This window comes from Ptychodera flava, chromosome 5, assembly GCF_041260155.1.
Source record: "Ptychodera flava strain L36383 chromosome 5, AS_Pfla_20210202, whole genome shotgun sequence".
Taxonomy (NCBI): domain Eukaryota; kingdom Metazoa; phylum Hemichordata; class Enteropneusta; family Ptychoderidae; genus Ptychodera; species Ptychodera flava.
The window spans coordinates 21,304,239-21,318,411 of NC_091932.1; the positions used below are offsets into that span (position 1 = coordinate 21,304,239).

At 40.3% G+C, this 14,173-nt stretch overlaps 1 protein-coding gene and 1 long non-coding RNA gene across 2 annotated transcripts; both read left to right on the forward strand.

Moving 5' to 3' along the window:
- Positions 1-2,161: 2,161 nt before the first annotated feature.
- On the forward strand, positions 2,162-3,843 carry LOC139133244 (uncharacterized). Its single transcript, XR_011552549.1, has 3 exons — positions 2,162-2,272; positions 2,986-3,107; positions 3,732-3,843. It is a non-coding gene; the product is annotated as an uncharacterized lncRNA (long non-coding RNA).
- Positions 3,844-5,179: 1,336 nt separating this feature from the next.
- Positions 5,180-13,880, forward strand: LOC139133238 (aqualysin-1-like). The gene is made up of 6 exons (XM_070699734.1): positions 5,180-5,312; positions 5,876-5,988; positions 6,791-6,932; positions 7,582-7,766; positions 12,100-12,271; positions 13,359-13,880. The coding sequence occupies exons 2-6, from the start codon at positions 5,983-5,985 to the stop codon at positions 13,508-13,510; spliced, it is 657 nt and encodes a 218-aa protein (XP_070555835.1). The 5' UTR covers positions 5,180-5,312; positions 5,876-5,982; the 3' UTR covers positions 13,511-13,880.
- The last annotated feature ends 293 nt before the right edge of the window (positions 13,881-14,173 follow it).

Here is a 14,173-nt window from a genome sequence, read left to right on the forward strand (position 1 = left end):
TTTAAAAGTGTGCCATAAACCCTCCTTGAAGTGGAATGGCCCAACAGCGGAATAATATCAAGAAGTGATACGGTTGTCATCACTCCTTAGCAACCAACTTTTTATGAGTACAGCGAGGAGCAAGCAAGGTCGATTTCAGTTGATTTCGTCGCTAATTTCGGAACGTCCGTAGGAAAACAGTCATAACCAAAGCATGCATGTATGATAAAGGGGTTATTACACAAAGTTTGGGCGATATCGCGTCGTATTCGAGTGATGTGTCCGCATATGACTCGTTGCTGCGTAAGTCGTCAAAATACGGACACATCAATCGAATACGACGCGGTATCGCCCAAACTTCGTGTAATAATCCCTAAATATTGCAACATCCAGCTATATTGCACCTAACGCTTTTGAAAAATCTGAAACATATGAAGACCAAATTATCCAAAATTAGTTCCAATCGTGTTGGGTGTACTACTCAGAATACCTCCATGAGAAAAATAAGCTACTGGCGAATTTTTGCATGTGTAAACGAGCAAGACCATGTTGTCGATACCGTGCTGGCATTTCGTGTCGTCAGCATTGTTAGAGTCTAAATCGAGAGATTGCGCGGGATTTATCGCATCCATGGACGCTGATGTATCGAGAGCGTGAACAATTAATTTTCTTTGCGCCAGTTTGGAAGATCGTGACATAGGCATTGCATGGTATAGGCGCCAATGCGATAGACATTTTGGGGTGTTTTACACGTATCAATAAAATATCGGTAATATATTGCCGGTTTATATAAATTTCAGAATGCTGCAAGTCGTGCAAATCAGGCGAAAAATGAATAGAAGCATGGGATTTTAATGTGTTTATTAATAGAGTGGATAAAATGCTTTGGAGTCCCCATATTTTTGCAGAATTTTGCCATCTTTTGTCACTTAACGCAAATAAAGTCGGTATTGATGTGATTTTTACCTAAATAAGCTATTGCTGTTGAATTTCATTTCACGCCATTAACAGTCTCGACAAAGTTTTAGACGAATCCGTCACTCAAGATGTTATAATCTGTTTTGCTTAAGGTAGTATGCGCCTCGAAAGTGAAAGACTTAAACTTTTGCTCTAACTTTCCTCAAAGAATCTTTCAATCATGATTCTCTTTCAAAATCGAGAATAAAAATAGGGGGTCACCGTGCAAATTTTGATACTAGAGAAACAAATTACCCAAGATTTACCGATATTAGAAATTCAAAATGGCCGCCATCCCTGTTAACTCTATGGAGAAAAATAATTTTTTTCGAATTTCGAAAAGCTAAGCCGGTGAAAAGTTTTCTTTCCCCAAGAGCTTTAAAATGAACCCCCACATGATGTATATAAATTCAAGCCTTGGTTGCGCACGCGGAATAACTGGACAACGGATCCATTCACAGATTTCAAATTCAAAATAGATATGTAAGGTAATTATGTTATCCGCAATGAAAACGATATATTTGAAGCTTGGACGCAGTCCCACTGTCGGTGTATTTAGGCCGGCATATAATTGAATTATATGACCTGTATAACACAATACAAATCTTAAGTTAATAAATTATTTTTGTTCCCAAGTTATGCCATTTCTCAGATAAAGAGAAAACAGCCGGTGAAATATCTATCTCCTGACACAGAATTATCGTCAGATAAGTTATCACTACGGTATGTGACTCACGCCAGACCACAGCATGCACCCTGGATCTCATTTCGCAACGCTCTGTATTAAGGCGGTTCGCACTTCAAAAATTATAAGATTTAAACTCTTGCCAAAACTTTCCTCAGGGAAACTTTAAGCTGTTCGCTTATAAAATCATGAATAAAGTTCAGAGGTCACTGCGCAAAATTCCGTACTGCAGAAATTATATTAACTAACACTTGAAATTATAAAATGGCAGCCATCCCTGTGTTAACCTTGGGAAAAATAAAATTTCAAATTTTTGGCAAAAATGAACTGGAGACACAATTGTATTTGCTTAGTGATCTTCAAAATGAGCTCCTACAAGTGGTATATCAGTAAATTATTGTAAAAGTTTAAGAGTCCGAATATTTATTCTCGAGACGCATTCTACCTTAAGTACCAGAAGTACGATGTCCCTAATGTCACCGTAAACAAACGAAGTTATAACTGATAATTTTATCGCTAATTTTATCTAAAATAACTGATAGTCATCAAGTCAGGACTATTTGAAAATCGGTCCGATAACGGCAGTTTTTCATTTCTGTTGAAGACACGGGTTAACAAGGTCCAACACTCTACGTACGCAGTATATCTGAGGTGAGGAGGATCTATTGTTACAATAATTTTACCACTTGCCTTTTTAAAATCCTTCTCACAAAGCTAAGTTCGAACACAAATTCTAACGGACGAGTGTTCGAATTACAAATCGGCTCCTTTTTTCGTGTGTAAAGAATAGAATTGAGCCATATGTTTGAAGCAGATAACCTGTCGATAATGAGATATTGCAACAAGTGAGATTTTTTCTTTTTAAAAATGTAATATCATCATTTTGAAACGAACATGGAATTTGGAGGAACAGGGAAAGCCGTTAGAAACTGCTCCTCGCTAAGATTTGCAAATCACCCCCAGCCCGTCGACAACTTTTCCCCACTCTTCTAACTGCCCATGAGGAAATTGCCTGTTGATCCTCTCTCACCATTACAAGCTTCCAACTTTATTTTCCCCACCGCACAATTTGCCCAATCAGTCGACAAAACTCCTAAAGCGATCAAACCCTACTTCTTGTGACTAGTTGATGTTTTTCAACGTTGTCCACTCGGAGAATAAATACATGTGACTTTTCGCTTCTTAAAAATTCACCATGCCTCTACCCAGTACAGGCCCACAAACAACATGCTTTCCCACTCTCGAAGGATCTGCAAAGCTTAACCAACTATCTTTTCACGCAAACAGCATTATTGGCCGCCCCTTGCATGGCAATAATAATGCGGTTTATGATTTTGTTAATATCTCCACTTTTCTTTTCCTAGAGGTTAGCAGGATGTATCGACTAGTTCTGCTCGCTGCTATCATGCGGAGCGTGTTATCAGCTCCTCTCTACGTTTCAAACACGGGCCAGGTGGTACCGAACCAATACATCGTCGTACTGAGGGTACGAGAGATCTATGTGCTCAGTTTATATGTTGCAGGTAGAATGCGCCTCGGGGACAGATATTTCGACATTTCTTTTCTGATCTACCCTTTGCGGGGGCTCATTTTAAAGCTGGTGGAGTGAGACAAATTTTCACCTTTTAGTTTTTCAAAGTTATTGAAAATTTTATTTTTCCCATAGCGTTAACACAAGGATGGCGGTCATTCTAAAATATCGGTAAATGTCAGGTAATATTTGTTTCTCTAGACCCAATCTTTACACGGTGAGCCCCGATTTTTAGTAAGAGAATGGTTGAAAGTTTCATTGAGGAAAGTTTGATCAAAAGCGAAAGTCTTTCACCTTTCAGGCGCGTATTACCTTAATGGACAAAATACTAGTAAATCAGCGTGTTGTCCTTGTATCCCCTACTCGTATGTAAATTAATGTAGGTAGGTAGGTAGGTAGGTAAGTAGGTAGGTAGGTAGGTAGGTAGGTAGATATTTTAATGCACTGTTCCAAAAAGCTTTTCGTTAGGCAGAAAAATGTAATTAGTATTTGTTATTTTGTCATTACACTTATTTAATATATTTACATTTATCTAATTGAGATTTATAAAGAAACACTGTTGTTCATCGCTCTCCACAGGATGACGTCACTGTCATGGAACGCGACTCTCTTGTCAGTAGATTTCAGACAGATTTCCAGATCGAGGTTGTCGGACGATACAGTCACGTGTTCCGAGGATTTACCGCGTCAAATATTTAAGCAGTCCGGGTTATGTCCATAGAGAGGATAGTTGGGAAGAGCCAATGGCGTACCGTATATGTAATGAGGTTAAGGCAAGAACCAATCACGTACTGTATATGTAATGACGGTTAAAGGTTAAGTGGGTTCACTTTGAAATGTTATGCTGAGATCGCGATCTGACCTGACAGATCCACCGTACCGATCGAGTGAGAATGTTGGCTACCCGGAAGTGTCGAGTCGATTTGCGACGTTCTACCGTGTTAAAAATTGTAAGGATTTCTTCAGGAATAGTTTTCTGAGTTTCTTTACCCTAGACCATGTTCGACAAAGAGTTATTGGACGTTTTTCGTACTCTTTACCAGCTTCTGGTTAACTTCTCGGCGATTGATTCTGCGCGCGTTTTTCTGAGCGAAGGGTCAATCGTACCGGGAAATGCGTGGTGATCGAAAAAATCGTGCTCCATCGTGCTCCGATCATTGACAAGAACAGTTGACCCATCGTTGCAAAGCTTGAAACATTCTCCATGCTACAGATGGAAAGGTTAAATTAAATTTGACCAAAAATAGGCGATATTTGGCAACAAATAACTTGCCGTAAATTTACAAGGGTCAAATCCCGCTTTCTAAGAGCGGTACCTGGCCAGGAAAACCATCCAAAGAAGTATTTTTGGATGTAATAACCACCAGTGTCAGTCGCAATCTTGACCGTACTGAACATTGTGCGTCACATCTACATCTAAAAACTACCGAGTGCTAAAAATAAAGGGTGAAATCTGGCCGAAAGTTCCGAACTCATTGCAATCTGCGAGCCAAGGTTGCATGGTTAATTATTCATGACGTTGGCGGCGGCAGGTTCGCTGATTGGTCAATCGTAATATCCTCTCTATGGACATAACCCGGACTGTTAATGCTAAGGAGTACATCACAATCTGTTAAACACCATTCCAACAAACTCAACATGTCACGTGATGTCACTGTCATATTTTTTCTTAATCATGCGAATTCAGTTTCTGCAACACCAAGCCTAAATCTAAGAGGGTAGGTTTCGAATGCACTTGAACCCCATTCGTTTAAACCAAAGTCAAAAACAAACCGTCCATGCGTGCACACGTTGCAGCGAAGTATCCTACATTGATGTGAGCATTGAACTCATGTACGAAAGGACCAAGGGCATTTTCTGCGTACAGAAACGACATTTCTTAGGAAAACCTACACAACTGACCCTCACAAGTACTTGCCCTCATCAACCGTATCATCGTCTGTCTATGCGAACCATAAGTTTTATGGCCACGTTGCTGGCGGACCGATGCGAGGATAACTGATGTTTGTTTTTATAACTATTCTATCATAAAGCTCTTGGAAACAGACCAAGTCAAATATGTTACGGAGAATGCTATTGGTGGAATCGTCTCCGTGGGTAGTTGGGGCCTGGACAGGGTGGATGCTAGAGTCGGATTGGATGACACATACAACCCAAAATGTGAGTGTTTAAATTAATCATTTCCGTTGCTTATCAGGTTTCCATGGGCTTTCTTTCAAATAGAAGATAAAACTACATCGATGCCTGATATATCAGACTGGACAGTTTCGTTGGTGACGTATGTGCATATGCACTAATTAGTCTTGCTTGCAGGCATCGAAATAGTCTTTATTTGACACACAATCTCCATATCACAGGTTTACTCTCGACGTATTCACACAAAATTATGCACGACGTAACTTAATACTTTACTCTGAACTACTCAAAATCGGGCCGTGGTCTTTTTCACCTCAGTGGTACGATGTCAATATATGCCATTTGTTCAGTTGATTGATAACTCTACTGTAAATATAAGTCGTCGTTTCGAGTGCGGTACAATTGCTTTTTTGTATCGATAAGCATTGCACCAAAGTGTCCCTTCATTTGCATTCTCACGAATTTGGTCGTGCAACGCCCTCTACGCTAGATCTCAATTTTTTAATATTTCTGGTATATACACTTTGTGCCCTTTTGAAAGAATAGTGCAATTGAACCTTTGTAATTGGTTTTTGAGTCGTCCACAGATAGTGGAAGTGGTACCAATATATACGTTTTGGATACTGGTATTCGTAAGACACACGTCGACTTCGGTACCCGTGCTGACTACGGCTGGGATGCCGTGGACAAAGATATGGAAGTAAGCACTATTCTTTTAGAAGATAAACTTTTAATTTGTTTAGTCTCTCTCTCTCTAGGAGTATATGCTGATAGTTTGACATTTAATACTACAGGAGCTATTACTTCCCCAAAATCTGTGCAACGTGTCAGCTTCGAAGGAAATCGCTGGTATATTGTCTTTTTGCATTGCATCATTGCGTTATTTTGCGGTACTTCACCGTAGTATTCACGAGATACTTTTCTTGGTCGATGTAGACAAACCAAAGTACTGACGTTTATTCACGGTTCAAGGCCTCAACCAATTGCACATTTCCTTGTAAAGCAAACACAACCGACTTTTGGTCTATGACGATAAAAGTACACTTTTGAGGAAAAAAATCAAGTTTCATCTTACACTTAAATTAGATAATTATACGGTTTGTTCACCAAGTGTTTTAATATGAAACCTGGAAATCGTTCGGTAAATACAGTAAGGACTGGAAAATTTCTTCTTGTTTATGTGTTGCTGTAAGTTAACATCGTCAAGCTTACAAATGAGTTTTGTAAAAGTGATAACGAAACTTCCTATCGGCGTAAAAGAGATAGATCAATATAACAGTGAATTCATTTTCAATAAATTCTACTATTCCAAAGGGCTTACGTCTACGTTCTCAGTGATCCCGTTTCTTAAATTACGGCAATTTAATTTCAGCTACGGTCATACCTTTCAAAAAATTGTCTCGGCATAGATAAACGGATTTTTTGCGACATTACGTTCTGTTTCAATTTGGTGAGGTTATTTCACCAAGTACTAATCGCTCATTTTCCAACCTCTGTTGTAGTCTGATGATTGCCACGGACACGGCACTCACTGCTCCGGCACCACATCTGGCACTGTCTATGGAGTTGCCAAGGAGGCTAATGTGTTTGGTTTGCGTGCTGTCAACTGCCTCGGGTTCGGACCGGCCGATTGGGTCATTGAAAGTCAGTAATTAACACTACTAGTAAAAATGTTTGCATTTTTATTGAAGCCTTTCCTTCAAGTCACGATGCCATGCACTCGAAAAGTTGGAAACAATAAGGTTGAGCGCGAACTTCCAACACGGATCTTTGAGTGATATTGGTCAACGACACTGTTAAAGTTGGCATTGTCAGCCTGACGTCATCATCAATCCCGTCCACAAGGCTTTGCTAGGTTGGCGTAGCATAGTCTCGAGGGAGGGGCCCTGCCTGATGAAAACAGGATTGGCTAGCAGAGTTGACTGAACGATTCACTTGCGTGCGGGCGCTCTTGATTCCGGAGACCTACACGCCTTACGGCGAATGAGTGTACATGATACGTAATCAGTATAGTATAAGAGCTGTATCAGCCTTGTTATGAAACTTCTGTAGCCCTCCACAGTTTGTTGAGTGATCAAAAATTCTTTGTTCGAACCATTCATTTTTTCACAGGCATTGTCACGATGAATGAAGTCCCACCAAGTCCTGTTATCTCTATGTGAGGAATAAATTTACCAAAAATTAAATGGTTATTTCGTCTCTGTGAGAAAAGCAATTATTGATTGAAGTTTAACTTTCTCCTTTACTTTTGTTGAATGTGGTCTAACTCATGATTTGCTTCTACACTCTTTAGCAATGGACTGGACTGTTGAAAACGCAATACATCCAGCCGTTGTCTCTATGTCGCTGGGTTATCCTCGCAACCAGGCTATCGACGACGCCGTTGACAGACTGCACTACAGTGGCGTTATCGTCGTCGCTGCGGCGGGTAACGACAATGACGATTCCTGTATATACTCCCCAGCGGGCGCTGCTAACGTAAGACTTTTTATACTTATGTACGGCCTGTAGCGAGGTGCGGTGCGCGAAAAATTGATGTACTGACAAGTTTACGCCAACTTGAAAATTCTCGGGTGCCACTGCCCCCTTTCTGGTCGTAAGTTTTATTACGTATTTGTATCATCATTCGAATACGAAATGTCCCTTGGTTTTCATTTACATGTATACTGGCATATCGATCTGCCATCTTGAGTATTCTGACATGAAAATGTCTTCCTGTATTTTATATATCCGTCAATCTGTCTGTCTGTCCATCAGACCATCCGCCTAACTGTTTATCCATAAACTCTTCCACTTCATCAAAACACGGATCATAAAGTTAGGTTCGTTTCTAAATATAGCGTCTTGCGCGCGACTTTGCTGCCGACAGAAATTCTGACAATTTTTCACCTTTAGTGCCGTTTTATGGTTGCATTTTGTAATCAGGTCCCTTGACAGTTACTATTACAGTTCCCATCATCGATGTCGACGATAGTTTCAAGCCGCCATTCATCTTATAGTGATTTAAGAAAGTATCATGAAATATCAGACAATTATTCATTTTTGCATATTATTATGAAACTGTGACGTCATTAGGAATAATCCCTATCGGTCCATCAGTCCGCCTCTCGTCTTGTCTTTCTGCCTTTATATCACTGACTGCATAACGTCACAGAGTAACATGGACAGAGTGGCAACACTTGCATGCCTTTTGTTCCATGGTCGTCTCGGTAGACTATTGGCTTTTCATATTAAAATGAGCTTCAAAGGTGTTAAACTTTTTGGAGGCTTTGTTTGTGGTTGATAATTACACGAGATTATGCGAAACATACGACGAGATGGCATCGTACTGCCAGTCGCGTAGCAACCATAGTTACTTTGTGAGCTCTCAGGCCAGAAACACTGCTTCACGCCAATCAAAACATAACACGCCAGCAGTTTCATAAACATGTCCTTTATTGACGCACGTGTAAAAGACGGTACGACTGACTGTAAACCATTGAGTAAAACCAGACAGTATCGATAAAAGACTTTCAAATTTGGTTCAAACACACTCATTATATATTCATAAAAATATGAGAGGAATTTTTAAAACGGTAAAACCCACTTTCCTGAAGCTCAAAACATTCCCGTTTTTGCCAGCACATCAATTCCGATCAGCACCACACGACAACAACAACACAAACTTTGTCGAACATACTTTCGCTTAACAATTGGTGAAAATCCGAAAATTACCGAAGGGTGCATGGTCGGCACTCTTCGGAAAAGAGAGCCAGAGCTTCGTGAGGCCACAGGCAGCCCAATCATAAGCTTATTATTGAGTTTTTCTCAGTTTTCTCTGTCACTGTCAGTCCCTCTCCTTTTTTTCATGCTCCGAATGATCGTAGTAAATAAAAATAAATGACTTTATAGCCTAACCTAGCCTCTTGACTCTTTATTTATTTTACATCCCATTACAAGGACGTTTATCTCTCATATACACACATCTCGTAACTAATAGTCAACATGACTAATTATGCTAATCCGTGGACTTATCAGGGACTTTATGGGTTAGTCAACATCGCGAAAGATAGGAAAGGTTACTAAAACGGGAAGGTAAGAAGCTCTCCTGGAATGTGTCCAGAAATTACCAAATTGCGGCCAGTCATGACCATTTATCCAAAATTTACTGCAGCCAATGTATTTCGATGGCCGAGGAGAGCCAGCTACTCTAATTTCAAACGTTTAAATGGTCGCGAACAGTGCAAACCCTGCCAGTGCCTTGCGTGCAGTTCATGGCATGAGGACGTCCGTAAAGCAGGAAGTCGGAAGTTGAAACCTTTGACCTTTACGTTGTTTATATGTGGGCAAACTTGTAAACATATTTCCCAGGGACAAGTCTGATTTTGACTGGGGTCAAAGTTCGTGTGGTTAAGAGTGGTTCTCTCAATCGGGTGGTGTTGCATGTGTTGCTAAGGTTTTGTCTGCCATTCAGTTTAAATGTGCGTTGTCGATAATTTTTCTGTATTTTTTTTCCAGAAACATGGGAAATTCGTTTAAACATTAATTTCTCTATGAGAGGAATATTCTAGCTCGTTGTATCCTCGAATTAAATCGGCCGATTTTCTTTGATACAGTTATTTATGTGGTTTGGAGAAATCTTCGGGGCGGCGTCAGAAACCAAGTGGAATGAGACAACTACATTTCGTTCACATAAGGAAATCATATAGCAAGTACTTCTTGCGCTGGTGCAAATTCTACGAAATATTATGATATCAAAGATGTTTGCATTGCAATGATAGTTTACAAGGTTTCCTTCTAAATTCGCTGATATCATCAAGAATATCTTTAAAAATACTACACATAATTATGACTACATTTTGTATGTGTAGAGGTGTTGTTTGCCGTTCCGAACGTCTGCACGTACGCGACGTCTGGTTATCAAGTGACAAAGACACTACCTGTACTGATGATGGAATGTAATTACGTGTGACTAAACTTCTCTATAACGATATATGTTACCGGCAGACATGGAGATAATAGCGAGTGAATAGAAATGACGGTGACAGTGCTAGCAAAAATTCTCACAGGCTTCTTAACGTAGTGGCCGACATCATCGGTGATGTCAGTTTGTGTTTCAAAGTTGCGAGGTCACCGCTCACGTGAATTTAGTGACGGGCTACACTGAGCCTCTTCCATCGCTTGTACGCCAGAAAAAGAACGGTTTGCGAGTAGTCATATCGGAAAAAAGCTGGAAAAACGGCGATAGTTTGGTGATTTTTGAGCGGATTCCTGGTCGTGCTAGGCCCCCTAATAACCAAGCTGTCGATGAGTGTTGGCAATTGCAATTTGGGTGGAAACTTTTCGAAATATCGACGAACAAACTTGCGACAAGCGTGCTGTCGGGCAGAACATGGACGTTCCCATGGCTGTGGTGACGGGGTTAAAAACGTAAAAGTCAAAACCAGCCGTAAAAGGCAGAAATCCCGTTCGAAAATACTACAGCTATATGGACCCACAGCTAGCTTAACAGTACAAACGAAGTTTTATAGCCCGTGCGCCGCTTCTTTCGGGAAGTGTACACTAACAGCATAAGCGGCGATTGAAAAATTGATGAATTCCTTAGACTAGTATCGACTAGCTAGTATTCTAGCTCCATGTAGCGACCAACTCTCTTTTATTAGGCGAAAAAGTAACCGGTGAGATTATCTCTTTGACGCCGTAGAGTCATTCTAGTCATGAGCTTGGTTGCTACCGTATATCAGAAAACAACCGACTTTGACGTCAAAGGCTTGTTGCTAGTACGTACTTTGAGACAGCAAATAACGATGTGTTACCGGTAGACATGGAGTTAATAGCGAGTGTAGAGAAATGACGGTGACTGGTTTAAAAAATTCACAGTGCTGGCAAAAATTCTCCAGTGTGTGCTGCTGCTAATGTGTCACCATTGTGCCACGACGCGGTTTGTAAATTATACTTGGTATATACACTCCCAGAAAACGACGACGTGAAACATACATCTATATAATTTTGTTGAAAAACTCATAAAACGGCAACTCCAGCGATCTTTTTCTGCTTGGTCGGTCGATACTTTCTGGGTGGCATTTGTTACATGGAGCAGGACCATGTCTGCTTAGTTATGTTTGAATGTGGCGCTTGGCAACGAAAAGCATGCGCGTTTCCAGCGTTCCTTTCGATCAAACTTCCCGTTTATTTTTGAATAATGAGCAGTGTTTGTTTGCGCATATCATGAATATATAAGCGTCCACTAGGTTTACGGACGTCCTCGGGACATGTTTCCCAAGATCTTCATACCTTCTCCTTTTTCATTAACATCACTATCTTTGCAATGTTGACCAACCCTTGATAAGTCCACGGATTAGCATAATTAGTTGTGTTGACTAATTAACTACAAGATGTGTATATGAGAGATAAGCGTCCTTGTAATGGGTGTAAAATAAGTAAAGAGTCAAAAGGCTATAGGTTAGGCTATATAGTCATTTATTTTATTTACTACGATCAGTCAGAGCATGAAGAAAAGGAGAGGGACTGACAGTGACAGAGAAAACTGAGAAAAACTCAAAAATAAGCTTATGATTGGGCTGCCTGTGGTGAGGCGAGGCAAACATGGATTGCTTACGTAACAATAGGTGTTGCCACTCTGTGTATGTTACTCTGTGATAACGTCTTTTGTGCATGTTTCTATGGTCGTCTGCCGCTACAGTCTCTCAGACTTGCTTCCCTGTGAATACATATATACTGCTACGATAACTTAACTGTTTGTGAAATCGAAGTTGCCTTCCGTGGAACAATATCTGGGCATGAGTATCATCGCCTTCAACATTTTTTCCAGACCTACAATGTTGGCGCCACCGACATCAACGACTCCAGGGCCTCGTTCTCAAGCTATGGCACCTGCGTCGACATCTTCGCTCCCGGAGTCGACATCGTTAGCGCCCACCACCGCAGCGACGATGCCATCGCAACTATGAGTGGTACATCCATGGCTTGTCCGCATGTTGCAGGTATGTGTACCCTCATCCTGTAGTAACAAGGTCCCTTCTTAAAGACAGAGAACCCGATGTTCGTATTATGTACTAACATGAGCCGAAACGTTTTCTTGAACGCTGCGTTGAAAGCAAAAATGAGACAAATGTATTCATGGTCGAAAAAAAGATTTTTTTCAATGGCATTATCGGCCGATAAAGTACACAGAATGATAGTGTCGTTGTCTTATCCAACATGTTCAAGGTAATGATGTCTGTCTTGTACTGTGCCGAGAGATATTGGTCCAAACGATTCCGTGAGTTGAATTCACCAACTCAAAATATAAAGAGTCAGCAGTTGCCGATGAGTGATAGTGTTTCAGTCAGTCGAATAAAACGTAATGACATTGTAGTAATTTAATGCATTCGTCTACGAATGTTATACGTACGGTGCTTTCGTTCAACGGTTGGCAATACGGAAAGTAGACAAGCCGTCTATATTGAGTTGTCAACGCTGTCAGGTACGGTGTCTGATTCCCGTATTGCCAACGGTTCAACGCAAACAACTGTTCAATAACACACATACATACATAGAGAATACATAGATACATACATAGATACATACATACATAGATACATACATACATACATACATACATACATACATACATACATACATACATACATACGCAGTCACACACTATGTATGTATGCATATGTGCATATATATGAGAAATACAGGTACAGTCATATACAAACACACACACACACACATGCAAGTATTTACACATGTATAGGCCTATACGTGGAATAAGCACATATTTATTCCACACATAATTCCTATGTGTGGAATAAGCACAAATTTATTCATAAAGCTTTTATATATATATATATATATATATATATATATATATATATATATATATATATATATATATATATATATATATATATATATATATATATATATATAAATATTTGTGTGTTTACGGACTTTTCTGAGGGGATTTCAGGTTAAATGTACGATTTCAACAATGCGACAACGGAATCACTTTCGTTGAATTTCTATCGATACTATATTCAAATGTAGTGAAGAATATTACAACCTCTATACTCCGTATCGCAGGTGCTGCCGCTCTGGTCCTTGAGGAAGGGCCGACGAGAACCCCAGACGAGGTCCAAGCTCGCCTCACGGAAACGGCAACTCTGGACGTTATTTCCGACATTGGTGCAGGATCACCGAATACATTCCTGTACGTCGAACCGATGCCCCAATAAGGAAGTGCCTTTGTTTTAAAAAGCAAGTTCTGGGTATACGAAAGCTTTATGACGCAAGTAATATCCTTGAATGAAAATTATCGAGAATAATTATTCCCTTAATAAAGTTTAAGACACTTTAATAAGAGGCAATCCTGATTCTAGTACATGCAGCTAATATTATTCTCCTGAGAAGATGTAATGATATTCAAAGGCAAGAACTCTGGCCGTCATCATTTCATTCCTTCCGTTGTTATTACTGTTTAGGTGTTGTTGTTACCTGTACTGTCAGTATACATCAAAGAAGCTTGATTTGTTCTCAATCCTGTACGTTCTACCAGCCCCCTGAATGTATCAGTATGATTTCACAATAAAACACGATATTAAGAAATTCCGTGATGTCGATGCCTCAGGTGTATTGTGTACATAACAAAGATGAGCTAATCAGTGCACATTTTGTCTGCTCGAGGCCGGGGAACTAATCGAAAGGAAAATTCACTAGCTTGCCGAAATTTGGGTGGGGTTATCACTTTTGGCGTGTCATTGACCGCCGTTGTCATATTATCATACCAGCCGTTAGAGATGTTGAATTCAGAGCTGCAGGAACGCCATCTGTTTCCTGCTGATAGGCAGCGACTCGGAAGGTCATGCCTGATTGGCTGGCACTGTGCAGGGGTTCGGTAT